Raw genomic sequence first — 16521 nt, 5'->3', positions numbered from 1 at the left:
TGGTTTAAGGATCAAGGTAATGCTGGCCTCAAAGAAAGAGTTTGGAAGTTTTCCTTCCATTTCCATTTTCTGAAACCGTTTCAGAAGAATTGGTATTAATTCTTCTTTAAATGTTTGGTATAGTTCCCCTGAGAAGCCATCTGGCCCTGGACTCTTGTTTGTTGGGAGAGTTTTGATTACTGCTTCAATTTCCTTCCTGATTATGGGTCTGTTCCGGTTTTCTATTTCTTCTTGTTTCAGTTTTGGTAGTTTATATGTCTCTAGAAATGCATCTATTTCTTCCAGATTGCCTAATTTGTTGACATATAGTTGCTCACGATATGTTCTTATAATTGTTTGTATTTCTTTGGTGTTGGTTGTGATTTCTCCTCCTTCATTCATGATTTTATTTGGGTCCTTTCTCTTTTCTCTTTGATAAGTCTGGCCAGGAGTTTATCAATCTTATTAATTCTTTCAAAGAACCAGCTCCCAGTTTCATTGATCTGTTCTACTGTTCTTCTGATTTTTATTTCATTGATTTCTGCTCTAACCTTTATTAATTCTCTTCTGCTGCTGGGTTTAGGCTTTATTTGCTGTTCTTTCTCCAGCTCCTTTAGGTATAAGGTTAGGTTGTATATTTTAGACCTTTCCTGTTTCTTGAGAAAGACTTGTATTGCTATATACTTGCCTCTTAGGACCATCTCTGCTGCATCCCAAAGGTTTTGAACAGTGTTTCCATTTTCATTTGTTTCCATTTTTTTTAATTCCATAATTTTTTAATTCTTTAATTTCCTGGTTGACCCATTCATTCTTTAATAGGATGCTCTTTAGCCTCCATGTATTTGAGTTCTTTCTAAATTTCCTCTTGTGATTGAGTTCAATTTCAAAGCACTGTGGCTTGAAAATACACAGAGAATGATTCCAAACTTTTGGTACAGTTGTGACCTAGTATGTGATGTATTCTGGAGAATGTTCCATGTGCATTCGAGGAGAATGTGTATTCTGTTGCTTTAGGATGGAATGCTCTGAATATATCTGTGAAGTCCATCTGGTCCAGTGTGTCATTCAAAGCCCTTTTTTCCTTGTTGATCTTCTGCTTAGATGATCTGTCCATTGCAGTGAATGGGGTGTTAAAGTCCCCTACTACTATTATATTATTATCAATGTGCTTCTTTAATTCTGTTATTAATTGGTTTATATAATTAGCTGCTCCCATGTTAGGGGCATAAAGATTTATAATTGTTAGATCTTGTTGGATAGGCCCCTTAAATACGATTTAGCATCCTTCCTCATCTCTTATTACAGTCTTTGGTGTAAAATCTAATTTCTCTGATATAAGGATTGGTACCCCAGCATTCTTTTGATGTCCACTAGCATGGTAAATGGTTCTCCACCCCCTCACTTTCAAAGTGGAGGTGTCTTTGGGTCTAAAATGAGTCTCTTGCAGACAGCATATGGATGGGTCTTGCTTATTTGTCCAATCTGATACCTTGTGTCTTTTGAATGGGGCATTCAGAGTAACTACGGACAAATATAAATTTAGTGCCATTACATTCCCTGTAAAGTCACTGTTTCTGGGTATTGTCTTTGTTCCTTTCTGGTCTATGTTACTTTTGGGCTCTCTCTTCACTTAGAGGATCCCCATTAATATTTCTTGCCAGGCTGGTTTAGTGATCACAAATTCTTCTAATTTCTGTTTGTCCTGGAGGTTTTTTAGCTCTCCTTCTATTTTGAATGACATCCTTCCTGGATAAAGTATCCTTGGCTGCATCTTTTTCTCATTTAGCACCCTGAATATATCATGCCAGTCCTTTCTGGCCTTCCAGGTCTCTGTGGATAGGTCTGCTGCCAGTCTAATGTTTCTACCCTTGTAGATTGAGGTTAAGGTTGTCCTGAGCTACTTTCAGGATTTTCTCTTTGTCTCTGAAATTTGCAAGCTTCACTATTATATGTCAAGGTGTTGACCTATTTTTATTGACTTTGAGGGTGGTTCTTTGTGCCTCCTGAACTTGAATGCCTGCTTCCTTCCCCAGATCAGGCAAGTTCTCAGCTATAATTTGCTCCAATATACCCTCTGCCCCGCTCTCTTTCCTCTTCTTCTGGGATCCCAATTATTCTAGTATTGTTTCACTTTATGGTATCACTTATCTCTCAAATTCACCCCTCGTGATCCAGTAGTTGTTTATCTCTCTTTTTCTCAGCTTCTTTATTCTCCATCATTTTGTCTTCTATATCACTAACTCTCTCTTCTGCCTCATTTATCCTCATTAGAGCCTCCATTTTTGATTGCCTCTCAATAGCCCTTTTTATTTTGACTTGATTAGATTTTAGTTCTTAGATCTCCAGTTGAGTTCACAGCTGTTCAGAATGATTTGACAGCTATCTCGCTGAATTCCCAGGTCCAGACAAAACTCCGGTCTCCTACTTCTCCACCATCTTGGAAAACCTCCAACTTGAAGCTTGTTTTTTACTTTTTAAAGATTTTATTTATTTATTTGACAGAGAGAGAGACAGCCAGTGAGAGAGGGAACACAAGCAGAGGGAGTGGGAGAGGAAGAAGCAGGCTCCCAGAAGAGCATGGAGCCCGACGTGGGGCTCGATCCCAGAACCCTGGCATCATGCCCTGAGCCGAAGGCAGATGCTTAACGACTGAGCCACCCAGGCGGCCCTGAAGCTTGTTTAAATCATAAAGAGTTATTTAATTTAACCAAAAGCTTTTCCTATATTTAAGACGTTTCTGTTTTTTCTTCAGTCTATTCATGTGTTAAGTTATACTTCTATATCTTACATTAACTCACCCCAGAACAAATCAAAATTGGTCTACTTATTTTATCTTTTTTTTAATAAACTGCTAGGATTAGTTTCCTTATATTTGATTTAGTAATTTTACATCTATGTCTTTCTGAAAGACTGGCATGAAATTCTTGCTGGGACTATCCTCCACCACTCTGGGTATCAATTACACTGGCTTCACAGAATTAAGTTGAACACATTTTCTATTCTTCTATTCTTTTAAAGAGCTTAGTATTGGAATGTTTTGTTCTTCATGGTTTGGTAGATATTGCCTATAAAACCATCTGGGACTTGTGTTTTCTTTGTGTAAAGATTTTTAACTGTCAACTCAATTTTTAGAAGGGTTTATATGGTTAAATGGCTTATTCAGGTTTTCTATTTCTTTTTATGGCAGTTATGTTTGATTTTCTAAGTATATTCTTGTTTTGTCTAAGTTTTTCTATGTCTTAGCACAAGGTATTATAATATTCTATTATTGGGGCGCCTGGGTAGCGCAGTCGTTAGGCGTCTGCCTTCGGCTCAGGGCGTGATCCCGGCGTTGCGGGATCGAGTCCCACATCGAGTCCCACATCGGGCTCCTCGGCTGGGAGCCTGCTTCTTCCTCTCCCTCTCCCCTGCTGTGTTCCCTCTCTCGCTGGCTGTCTCTCTGTCACATAAATAAATAAAATCTTTAAAAAAAAAATATTCTATTACTGTAATCCCTTCTTTACCCGTAGCTATGTTCCTTTTTAATTCCTTATTTTGTGGAGTTAATTTTTTTTGGTTTTATTTTCCCTCGATTTTTTCTTAATCTTTCATTTAAATTAAATAGCATGTAAGGCTATACATTTACTTTATTTTCTGCTTCTGTGACATCCCACACATTTTGATAAGCAGAATTTTCATTATGATTCATTTCTAAGTAAATTTCCATTATGATCTCTTTTTTGATCCATAAGTTATTTAAAACCACAATTCCTTTTGTTACTGCTTTCTAAAAATTGCTTTTGTTATTGCTTTCTAAAAATTGCACCATGATCAAACAGTGTGTTTTCTATGATTCCAACTTTTTGAAATCTGTTTAGACTTCCTTTGTGACCTATATATGGTCAATTTTTGTATCCTATATAGGTCCATTAAATTGAGGTTGTTAATTACGCTGTCTTCCAAATCTTCACTGATGTTTTTGTATCCTTGTTAAAAGTTTTATTCTTTCTTTAAACATTTTATAAAAATCCATGTTTTGTAACTGATAATTTCAACACCTCAAGCCTTTGCAGGTTTGAAATTTGTTTCTTCTGGGGCAATTACTGCTCATCCTTTCCCCAGCCAGTCTGGCTCACATAATTCACATTAAACTCACAAGTCAAATTTTGCCAATGTAGTTTTTTAACTGATTGCTTATTTTTTTGGACCCTGGAAATTTGTATTATGTTTTGAGAACTAGCAATACGTAAGAAAATATGTTTGGTATAATTTATTCAGTAGCATTGTTGTAGAACAGCCATTTGGAATATCCAGTTTGCCAGGAGCAAAAATCCATTACTCAGGTTTGAGACTTTAAAAAGCCAAATTTTCCCAAGTGTATTCTTTGGTGTTTTCATTTTGATTTAATATGAAAGACTTTATACAAAGTGAAAATCATTTAGATTTTTAAAAATTAGTAAAAAGTAAAAGATAATGAAGCAGAAAACTATCTCTTACCCGTAGATATGCGATTAGTTCCTCACACTGCATCTGTCCCCCCCTTGAAATGGTCATGTTCTTAGAGTGACCTGGCGACCGGTTATGGAGAAATAGTGCTCGCCGAATTGCTCCTTTTTGTTTGAGCTTATCCAGAAGAAGTTCCACCTGGAAGTCTATACAAACCAAAGGATTGATAACTAACATAATCTTTATGGACACCTATCTGTACTAGATACCTAGAGTTTTCATGTAAACAGAGATATTTACTTCTTAAGAAATAATCTCCTTGTAATTCACTAAAAATGTCTATACAATGTAGTGAGACTATAACATATGAATTCTGAATATTTAAGAGTAAATAATCAATCCAATGATCCCCAAGGTAATGCCATATATTAATCCAAACAACAGATAATGATAGTAATAAAAAACTATCAGATTAAAGGGAAATTTTTTTCTTTTAATTTAAGTTGAGAGAAAGAAGTTCAGGGCATGAAATGTATGTGAACTAAGACTTCCACCATTAATGCGAGTAGCAGCAATTTCTTGCTGATTAAGAAATATTTACTAATATGTATGTACCCATACCATTTTATTAGACACTATGATGAATAAACAGTTTGCATCACCTGCAACTACTACTTCTATTGAAGCTGCCGTATCAGATTGTCAGATAAATATGTCCCCGATGAAGCAGGTGACCAAAGTTGACTGGATCAAGAATTATCTTAAAACGAATGTGCAACCAATAGTCTGAAGCACAGTTGTTAGGGTGACTTCCTTCTAAGATTCAGTTCTTCTTCAAGTAGTTTCTTCAAAGTGGACAAGAGTGCAGACCTTTAGAACCAACTTTCTAAGTTTCTCTAAATGTTGAACTTCATGTCAAATTGGGTGAGAACACAGGGTTATTTTGCTTGCAGGTCTGTTCCGCCTACCCACACTGCCCTCCTTTTATTTCTCAAACACGCTAAACATACTCCTGTCTCAGGCCTCTTGAAGTTGCTATTTCCCCTGTGCAAAATACTCCTCCAGACATCCCCTAGCTCCTTCATTTCCTTCGGGTCTTTACTGAAAAGTCATCTTCCAGCAATGCCTTGCCTTGCTCCTCTATGTGAATTTTCATGCACAAACACATACCCAAAAGATTCAGTCCTCTTCCCCTGCTTTATCATTATTTCTCAGCACTTGTCACTAACATAACGAAAATCTTGGCAACAATCACTTAGCTCTCCTACTTTGCTCTCTGGACCATATAAACCATTTTTTTGGAAAGAAAGAGTCAAGTTAGGAGCTTGTCATGTGGGTTAAATTTAGTGGCCCAGACTTCTTCTTCCACCATTTCTAAAGCACTCCTACTCCTGAGATTGCTGGAAGCTTCTCTAACACATAAAATATCAACTCTTCCATAGATCATCTATTTATAAACAATGATACCCATTTCCCCTAGAGTTCATTTATCTCTCATTGGTAATTGTTTAACCTTCTGAAGGCTATATTTACCATTCACTGGGCTACTTTGTTCACAACGTCAATAAGTATGTATTCTATCCGAATTAACTTAAAAGTCAACAAGGTAATTATGTTGCATTGTTAAGTGTCTTTAAACATAAATGTCAAATGAAGAACAACAATAACAACTATTTGTGTTAACTATTCAAATATCTTAAAATACTTCCTGAGTGCTATAGACAGAATCATTATACAATGTTTCCACAGAACACTTACTAAGTTTCGTGGGAAGTGCTCCTTTGCCATCTGCCTTTAAGCAGAACTTGACATTAAAACTGTAGAAAAATAAAAATATATACAAATCCTATAATCAGTTTAGACATATTTTTGAATACCGCCCCTAAATCTCACATTTCTAATACACAGTTTATATAGTGAAGCCTTTTGTATCTTTCCTCATGTCTTAATATTATTCCTGAAACATGAAATTACACAGAATAACCTAACTCATGTTTCGGTAATTTAAGCACATTTATTTTCATTGTACCTTGATGGGGGAAAAAAAAAGGAAGAAAAAGAAAAGAATCTCCTAACTTCCTCTCACATTTACAGAACCTATTGATAAATCTCAATGAGGGAAATGACCGACCAGATTTAAAATAACATCTCATTTACTAAAAAGCCCCACCAAAGCTTCCTTTAATTAGAAAGCTCTCTAGAACAGTGTTTTTCATGATTTATTAATGGGTTGTGAATGGGTTTATTAACCAGTCATGAAATTAGTTTAATGGGTTGGGTTAGCCACGATCTTAAAAAAGTAAATCAAATAAATAAAATTGACTGAAGTTAAGATTTCATGGAACTTTTGTTTAAATTACATACATGTCTTTAGTGGATTACGATGCAAAATGTTATTTCATACTATGTGCCATAATCGAAAACATATGAAAACTACTGCTTAGTGTATTCAAAACCTTTGAATTATTTGCATAATTTAAAATATATTATTAGCAACTTCACAGGGGCATGCAGAGTAAATGAAGGGAAGAAAGACAGTGAAACTTAAAGCCAAAATCTGAAAACAACTTCACTGCCAATCAATAAAATTAAGACAAAATGTTAAATTTTTAATGCAATCCAATGAAAGTAATAAAATTTTGAAAAATGTTTTTATTAATTATAATAATCCAAAAAGAAAATCAGGAAAAATATTTTTTCATTAGCTCTTCTGAAGTAAAATTTTCCCAACTTCCAATCATTCCACCCTCCATTTTGCAGAAGTTCTCTGATTTTTCTGTGTAACCAAGGAACATAAAGAACAGCGTCCTCCAAAGCAGAATACTCATGGTAATTTTAGTAGTAAATGGGTCAAGATTTTTCTTCATTTAATACTTATCTTGACATGTATGAGAAGGCACTGGGTTTCTCTATCTTATTTTAAAATGTTTTTAAGTAAAACATGAATCGATTTAAAGAAAAAAAAACTTTAGGGATGCCTGGGTGGCTTAGTCAGTTAAGCATCCAACTCTAGATCACAGCTCAGGTCTTGATCTTAGGGTCATGAGTTCAAGCCCCACATTGGACTCCACGCTGGGTGTGGAAGCTACTTAAAAAAAAAACTTTAAAAAATTATGAATACAGGTAGAATGAAAATATAGCAAAAATCATAGCAAAAAATAGCATACACATAATGGAAACTTGAGAAACACTGGGCCAGAGAAGAATTCAGACATTAAATTTACCAAAAAAATCATAGTTTTCTTCAGAAACTAGTAAGGGAACAAGTAGAAGAACAGTATATTATAGTGCTAATATGTTACTTATAATATAGATTTAATATATATAATATTTTTCATACAGCTATTCACAGATATTAACTTTGGAAAAGATCATATCTTTTAAAAATTAAAAGTTCATGGGCCTGTTTAGAATTAAATATAAATGAGTTCTGAGATCTTATTAGCTTTTTCGCCTTTTTGAATATATAAATATCTCCTTTTTGAATATATTTATATTCATTCACTCATGCATCATTTTTTTAAAATGAAGTTCATACTAGTTTATAGCATATTTCTAGAGCCTTCTACATATCTACTTTAGAACAGTATTTCCATAATTCAATCTATGAAAAGACAGTATACTCACAGAAACTGTTTTAGCAATATTTCAGCCCCCCCCCATTCGTTTTCAATTGTTTTCATAATGACTGCACCAATCACAATAATAACTATTATTAAACTAATCCCCTTACCAGGAAACTTTGAGATCTGTCCCAGGCAGTGGGCAGGTTTTATTGTCTTGATTTAAAATGCTAGGGTATACTTCAAGGCCAGCATTTACAGTTATAACTGGTCTGGCCCTGGTTAAAACAAAGAAAAAAAAAGGTTATTTGAAGTGTTAGACTGACCTAAGCATCTTACGTTTACATTCACTGTATATGTAAGTGCAACGTTTACTCAAGCATTGTTTATAATAGCAAAAGAATAAAAACAACCTAAACACAGAATGACAAACTATTCCTGTTTTCCAGGGACTGTGCTGATTTTAGCACTGAAAGTCTCACGACCGTAAATCCCTCAGTTCCAGGCAAAATGGGACAACTGGCCAACCTATCTGAACTCAGTCTACCCCAGCAGAATGGTTAAACATGTTGTGGGGCATCTACCTAATGCAATGCAATACAGTAGAGGAAGTGAGCGGCATAAATCCATCTGCGTGGATGAGAGATGATCTCTAAGATATATCCAAGATGTAATTTTTATATGAGAAAGAAAAAAAACCCACGATGTACAAAGGATGCATACACACACACAATTTTTTAATGCACAGAATATTTCTGGTAGGGTATACTTATAAACCAGTAACTGACATGAGATAAAGTATGTTTTTTTGTTTATGCCCTTTCTGTACTGTTTGAGCTTTTACTACATGCATTATTAATTCTTTGATAACAATTTTAAAAACTGAAGTGATAAATTAAATAGCTTTACAAAGTTCAGATGCACAGATTTAATCCTTTATAAAAATCTAGTAGGCTCAGGTCAGCACGCCTATCTCAATCATGATAAATCCTGGAATCTATAGGAACACACAGGTGGCGCCAAGTTGGCCGACATAAATTCCATTACACAGAACTAATGTTAGTTATCCCGGCATGCACAAACACATCCCATGGAAGTGCAAACACCTTAATCTACTTGGGATGCCAGATGGTAGCCTAAAGCATGCGGAATTGATTAAATATAGAGAATAACCGGGAACATGGATGAAGTTGAGAAATACAGGTAAGTGGATTTATACATATTGCTCTAATAATAAAAATACTGATTTGGGGAGTCATTACATACTGCCCTTGTGGTCACAGAATGCTGTGGCATAAACATCAAGTTAATTTCTTGCCTCTTTAGAAGAAAATGTAAACTCATCTAAATTTCAAAGATTTAAAATGCAGGAGAATTATTTTTTAACACAATTTAAAAACAAAGAGGGAAAAATCTGAATGCTTTTCTAAATTAAAAAATCTACACCTTTGTCTCCTTTGGGATTTCCTTGTGTAAATGCTACTTGCCTGTAGCAACACTTGACGAGAAAGAACAAACAAATTTTATCATTACTTCAAGAAAATTAAACTGAAATTCAAACACTGGACTTAACTATAAAACTGTCAAATAATTCAGAATATTCCTATGTTACAGGATATGGAAACATGCTCACCTGTATAATACAGCTCTATCTACACCAAAAGCTCCTACAATTAAGTCTTAAAAGAGAGTAGAAAAACATGTGAGTAATAATAATAACAATAATTTTTTTAAATTCACATACCATTCTATAAAACTTTCAATGCATATAATAAAGATTTAGACATAGTTTCAAAACTATTCTTCATTAAGTGGCTATAAGATAATATCTAAAAGGTGAAAACATACGAAAACTGTAAATAAGCTATCATCAAATGGCAAACACTCATCATAAAGCTAATCTTTCATCTGGGTGGATGAGTATCTTTTTAATGGATACTTCGTAAAAATCAGCAACAATAAGGGAGTGTATATCACCTAAATACATACACCCCTCAGAGGAAAAAGTTTTATCGGTGCCTGTGGATTTTATAATTTCATTACAAAATTCATTATAAATTTCATTATAAATTTTTTTCAGTGTTTCAAAAACAAAACCAAAAAAGCACATTACATATATGTAGAATACTTAGAATAATATGAGACAGCATTCAAATTAACAAGAACAGAATGCATTAATTTTTATATGCAGCTGGTAACAACAGGCTCATGATTATGAAAAAATGAAGAGCTCTATCTCATAGTACACCTAAGGTAAACCTGAGGAAACCCTTTCTAAGCAAAAAATACATGAGAAACCTTAAAAATCAGTAGATTGGATTACATAAAAATTAAGAACTTTTTTATGTGCAAAAACCAAATGTGACAAACTGAAAAATATACATGTTAAGGAGTTAGAATCTTCAATATTTAAGGCACTGCTGCAAGTTTAAAAAAAAAAAAAGAAAAAAAATCCCAATAGAAACAAAACAAAGTAAAAAGAAATTCACAAAAGTAAATATATATACAAATAAATAAAAATGCTTACCTCCCCTAATAATTAAAAATGATAAAGTAGAACAAAGTAACATTTTCTACCTCTCATATAGTTTAAAGTTATTTTAAAGGAAACAACAGATGACCCTCAGCGTAGGCACGAATTTGGGGAAATGATCACTCACTCTGCTGAGTGCTTAAAAAAGTTGTAAAACCTTCTTTTGGAGGGAGTGGAATTGTAATTTGACAATATGTTTCAACAGACTTTTTTAAAAAGTGCATATCTTTGACATAGCAATTCTAGAATTTTGTCCTAAGGAAATAATTGGAGATATGTCCTGGAATTACATGCAAGGGTATAAATGCCCAAACACAAAGTTAAATAAGATACAATACAGACATTTGATAGAATGGTAAACAAAATTCATGTTTAGAAGAATAATTAATAATATGGGGAAACATTCCTGATTTTAAGTGAATAAAATAGGCTATTAACAGTGCCTAAGGCATACTTCTATTTTGTTAAAAAACTGTATGAATGCATTGGAAAAAAATGACTGAAAGATATGCTTTGCTGTATTTTCTAAAAGTTCTGTAACAAATATATTGCATTAATAACCAAAAAATCTCTTGAAATAATACTAACAGGTAAAAATCAACTCCTGCCCTATTTCTAAAAGCACTTAACACACTTGTATATTGGGCTTATATGAACTGTTTCAACAATAAAGGTAACCAATTCTTCTGCATTATATTTCACTTAAAGGATGGACCCATTATGATCGAGATGCATTATAATACTCCAAAGTATATAAGAGCTAGAAAAAAGGCCTCCTTTCCTGTCCTTGTTCAAACCAACAGGCAAACCTCAGGCAAATCACTTTTTTCAGTCTCTTTTCTCATCCATAAAATGGTATAATAAAGAGATGAGCTAGCTTATATTCCTCACCAGCCTTACTGGGAGAATTAAATAATTTTTTTTTTAAATCACGATTAGTCAAGTCCATAAAAATGCTAGACCATTAAAAATAAAAAAAGATATTTAAAAAGTTAGAATGAACATTCAGCTTTTGTTTCTAGTTTCTACAGTATTTTTCTCTGACATTTCATTACAGACTTCAGGACAACAACAAAAGACAAAACTTAGAGTATGTGTCTTATGTTGGAAACTCCCAGGAAATAGAGTTGTCTTTGCTTCATACCCCCTTCAGTGATGAGAACAGTGCCTTCAGTATAGCAGGGGTATGAACAATACCTGAGGTATTTAATTGAAATGATTCATAACATAAATCAAGAGAGCAGTAACTAAAACTATTTCTATTAGGGCTGAAAAACCTAAGAAACACTGTGTATTTCTAGGAAAGCACCTGGATATCCGTTTCTGTCTATATCCGTGGCTCCTTTCATTGAGTAGCCAAAGCTTGGTGGCATGCTCCGAGCAGCCCACTTCCCTTCAAGGATTTGGGATGGTACTGCATTCAAGCCTGTTAATCTTCCATTGAAAATATAAACAATTCCTTTTTTATCTTCACCCCCATATGGTGCAGCAATTGCAATATCTGTAGGGGAAAAAGAGGGAAAGGAGGGTTGGAGAGAAGTAAGAAGGAGGAGAAGGGGAAGGGGAAGGAAAGACGATGGAGAGTGGGAGGGCAGATATGGAGAGAAGGAAGTCTTTAGTGCTTATTATTTACATGGTAAAGACCTTAATACAGGTATCTTCTGCTTTCCAAACATACCACCACTTTGCTTTTACATAAGACCTAAAAGGACCTGTTTTGCTAATTGAAAGAAATCTGAAGAGGATTCGCTTTTAAAAAGAAAAGCCAAAATAGCATTCAGTGTTTGTTTTGCAATAAACCCTCCTAGAGGCTGCACGCACCCAGAACAGCAAGAGTGGTGCCCCTAAGCTCTTTCCTCGGGAATTACAGCCAGTATCTCAGTATCAAACCACCATAGCACTGAACTGTGTGTATATCTGTACTTTATCTCAACATTTTTTTGCATCCCTTAGCAAGATGTGTCCTAAGGTATCACAAAAGCCTGAGAGAGGTTACTTTTCGGGTCTGGGAAATTTTGGGGGTCTGGAAAAATTTTCCATATAAATTAATGATAGTTGCTTCTTCACTTTACACCATTTCTGCTTATGAATTTTTTTTTTAAGATTTTTATTTATTTATTTGAGAAAGAGAGAGAGCACACATGAGCGAGGTGGAGGGACAGAGGGAGAGGGAGAAGCAGACTCCCACTGAGCAGGGAGCCCAATGAGGGGCTCGATCCCAGGATCTTGGGACCAGAACCTGAGCCGAAGGCAGACACCTAACCAACTGAGCCACCCAGGCACCCCTCTGCTTATAAAAGTTTTCATAGTAAGGCTCTACACTTCTGGATAGCAGGGGGAGGAGGGGAGGATCTGTATTCATACAACTCATTTATCATAATAAATACTGATTCAAAGTTTAGTACCATATCCTCCTATCAAAAGCAACAACCTAATTTAAGGAGATTCAAGCAAAACTGTGTGGAAATGACATTAACTTGGAGTCAGATATTCTGGGTCTGAACTTGGATAAGTCACTTAACCTTTCTGGACCTCAAAATACCTCATCCTTAAAACGGAAAGAAAGGGGGGCGCCTGGGTGGCACAGCGGTTAAGCGTCTGCCTTCTGCTCAGGGCGTGATCCCAGCATTATGGGATCGAGCCCCACATCAGGCTCTTCTGCTATGAGCCTGCTTCTTCCTCTCCCACTCCCCCTGCTTGTGTTCCCTCTCTCGCTGGCTGTCTCTATCTCTGTCTAATAAATAAATAAAATCTTAAAAAAAAAAAAAAAAAAAAAAACGGAAAGAAAGGGACATGTCAAAACATTCATCTAAGGTTCATTCCAGCTCTCAAAAGTCTAGTTAATTTAAATGTACATGGTTTTTGTTTTGAAGCAGAAGTCAGTCTGGGTTGGAAATTTGAAAGTTATGACTTCATCTCAATCTTGCTCCATTTGTATTAAAATAATACAAACAAGAAGTTTGAAATTCTTATTTTAAAAAAACAAAACAAATAGTCACTATGACTTTTTCTAACTCTGAAATATATTATAAATATGTCCACTTCCCTGTCTCTGATGGTATCATCCTAGACAAGCCATTCTCATCCTTTCCCTGGATCCCTAAAGTAACCTACGTGGCTCCCACTTCTGTTCTTGCCCCTAAAATCCACTCTCCTCAAAGCTGCCAAAGGTTAATATCATGTCACCTTCCTTCTGAAACTCCTTCAATTATTTCCCAAAACATTTAAACACTACCTGATTTCTTTATTCATTCCACCACTGCTCCCCACCTCCCAACCCCAGTTCTATCCCTCACTCACCCTTCCTATCAATCCTGGCCTTTTTCCTCTGTTCCTCAAACATGCCAAGCAAGTTCCTATCTTTGGATCTATACTTGCTGCTCCCTCTGCCTTAACAGTTCTTGCTCCAACATTTTTTAAGCTTTGCTCCATTTATCCAGATCATAGATGAAATGTCATCTAATCAGAGAGGTTTTTCCCTGACAATGAACCCATGCACTCTCCCCTCACTTACACTGTCTAAGCACTATCACATTAACCTGCCGTTTTTTGTTGTTTGTTTTAACCCACAGCCTTTATCACTGTCTGAATTTCCCCATTATGTGTTTACTCTATGGCTCCTCCACAAAACACAGCCTTCATAAGAGCAAGGATGTGTCCATCTCGCCTGTGATAGCCCCTAGGTGCCAGCCATTCCAAACTGCCGAAATTATATCTTAACATACACAGACTGCTTTCAGGCTCCCTGATGCTGCTGCATCCCCTGAGACACCAAAGACACCTTGATCTCTCATCTTTTAGGTAAGACCATTATGCCCAGGAATACCTCAAACACTGTGATGATTGCATTCTAATGTCTACTTGTTTACATGAAAGTTGCCCCTAGTGATGCTAAATTCCTTAAGGACATGAATGAGCTCTAATTTATCCTTTCATGTTTAGCCCTTAGAACAGTGCCTGGCCTGCAGGAAGCACCAAACTAAGAATTTGTTATTCTTTTTTCTTTTTAAAGTAGTATTTAAATTATGTAAGAGTCCTTCTTTTATCTTTCTTAAGTTTCAAAGGTAAGCATAACTTCTAACTTGACATATGCATTAAGAATGTATTTATCAAAATATAATTTCCCAACAGAAGATAACTCCAGTGTTGAGAAACCATTTAATAAAAATTATCTGTAACTCTTCTAAACTTCTCATTGTTTTATATATTCTAATCATCTCTCTTGGCTCGCATCTGTTCAGCCTGGAAAGTCCTACTTTTTCACTCAACTGACTTCTTCCTTTGATCATTTCAGTTTTTATTTTCTGTGTTTTTCCCTCTTTCTGGAGAGGTATTGACAAAAACTGCACATTATTATAGAACATAGCTCTACTGTTCTGTTTTCAGTACCCCTCTTGCTGATACCAAGGGTTTCCTAGGGGCTGTCGGTAGAAAGGGAGGAATATAAGATGAATAGCATAACAAAGGGTTAATGTCATCAGGTTTGAACAAAGAAAAGATCCAGGTTATAACTAATACTTCATTTTATATATATGAACTACATATACATATAATCTGTAAGTATATATAAATAGTTACATAAACACAGCTCAGATCATTCACAATCTTCTATTTGGGACAGTAAGACTCCAGGAGAAACTTGGGGAGAACAAAATCATCCCCTATAGTATCCATCTCTAGAAGTAAAATCTGTTTGTAAAATCTTTGTAAAACTTCAGTATTTTTTATCTGTTGTTTATAACTGTCATATTCAGAGATCACATATTTCGATAAAAATACAGAAAGCAGAACGAGGTGTCAGCCAGATCATGATACTGAGGAAACTTTCTTTAAAGTGGCTGGAATACCCGTAAGACAAAGGGATAGCAAACATGCCTAGGGTCTCCCAGAAAACCCAGAGACAGAGGTCCTGCTATAGCAAAGAACTCATTACATTTATTCAAGATAGAACCTTAAATTTGGTCCTGTGTTTTCTAAGTAGCTTTGTTATCAATAAGTAATAGCTTAATCTGTTCTATGCTGTTCTTGTCAAGTTCTATTTTAAACTTTACACCAGAGTTCCATTTGATTTATGTTCTCTTGTAATAAAGATCTTTAGGACTCTATTTTAGGAAGCAAGATGTCTCTGTGAGTAGTTCTCACTAACACTGAAAACATTTAGGGTTAACCTCAGAAATGACATTTCCAGTGCATGACATAAAACTACCCGAGAGGCAGGAGTGGAATGGTCTCGAAGCCTCAAAAAACGTTTTCCTTTTCCACTACTACGTGGAAGATATGAGTCAACTGTATTTTTGACATTTTCTCTTTAATTTATAACTTTCTTTAAATTTTAAGGGGCATAGTCCTAAATAGTATCGGTTATTCAAAAAACCAACAGTTCAACTTTATTCTGTGATCTCCAGAGAGTTTTGTAATAGTATTTCTTTTTTTTAAAGGCTTGATAATTTGTAATCTAGCTTTTATTCTAAAATAAAAGCTAACTTTGATTTTTAAAGATACCTACAGATATTAATTAAATTATTAAATAGGACTATAATAAAACAATGAGCTTATATTTTTTACTTGCCCCCACGAGCGGAGTTATAACCTCCTTCAGAATTTCTTAGACAGCCACAACAAAGTTATGGCTTTAAAAATATGAATGGCAAATCCTACCTTTGAGGGATGCAATTGTAGTCAACATGGCATCCTTGACAATGTACCTGGGTGTGTTTTTTACATTTGTATCCAAATGGGACAGTAGAGGGCGCTGCTGCAAAGCAGGACAGAGACAGAAAATCCCCACCTTACACTGGGCTCCCTGGGAAGGCAGATTTCCTTTCAGAAATTAACTACAGCAAAATTCTAATTTGAGGTTCTATGAATAATAACTAATGAGAACCCTTTCTCCCCCCTGCTTTTGAACGAAAATGAGCAACTGTCGTTTAACCCGGTGTGTCACTGTCAATCAAATGCTTCTTTCCAGGAAGATTTGCTAGTATGAACTTCCAACAGATGAGGGTAGACACAAAATTAGGA

General features: G+C 35.3%; 1 protein-coding gene across 4 annotated transcripts in view; it reads right to left on the bottom strand.

Moving 5' to 3' along the window:
* ITGAV (integrin subunit alpha V) overlaps positions 1 to 16521 on the bottom strand; it is a 99143-nt gene that overhangs the window by 23112 nt on the left and 59510 nt on the right. For all 4 annotated transcript variants that reach the window (XM_026492377.4, XM_057303301.1, XM_026492378.4 and 1 more), the window contains exons 13-17: positions 11810 to 12001; positions 9601 to 9646; positions 8138 to 8245; positions 6163 to 6221; positions 4456 to 4610 (exon numbers count right to left, since the gene is read on the bottom strand). In XM_026492377.4, the coding sequence (XP_026348162.2) occupies positions 4456 to 4610; positions 6163 to 6221; positions 8138 to 8245; positions 9601 to 9646; positions 11810 to 12001 (560 nt within the window). The remainder of the gene's footprint in view (positions 1 to 4455; positions 4611 to 6162; positions 6222 to 8137; positions 8246 to 9600; positions 9647 to 11809; positions 12002 to 16521) is intronic.

Source organism: Ursus arctos, unplaced genomic scaffold (genome assembly GCF_023065955.2).
Source record: "Ursus arctos isolate Adak ecotype North America unplaced genomic scaffold, UrsArc2.0 scaffold_1, whole genome shotgun sequence".
NCBI lineage: Eukaryota > Metazoa > Chordata > Mammalia > Carnivora > Ursidae > Ursus > Ursus arctos.
Note: the sequence above shows the minus strand (reverse complement) of the source record. Positions and strands in the feature narration are given on the sequence as shown.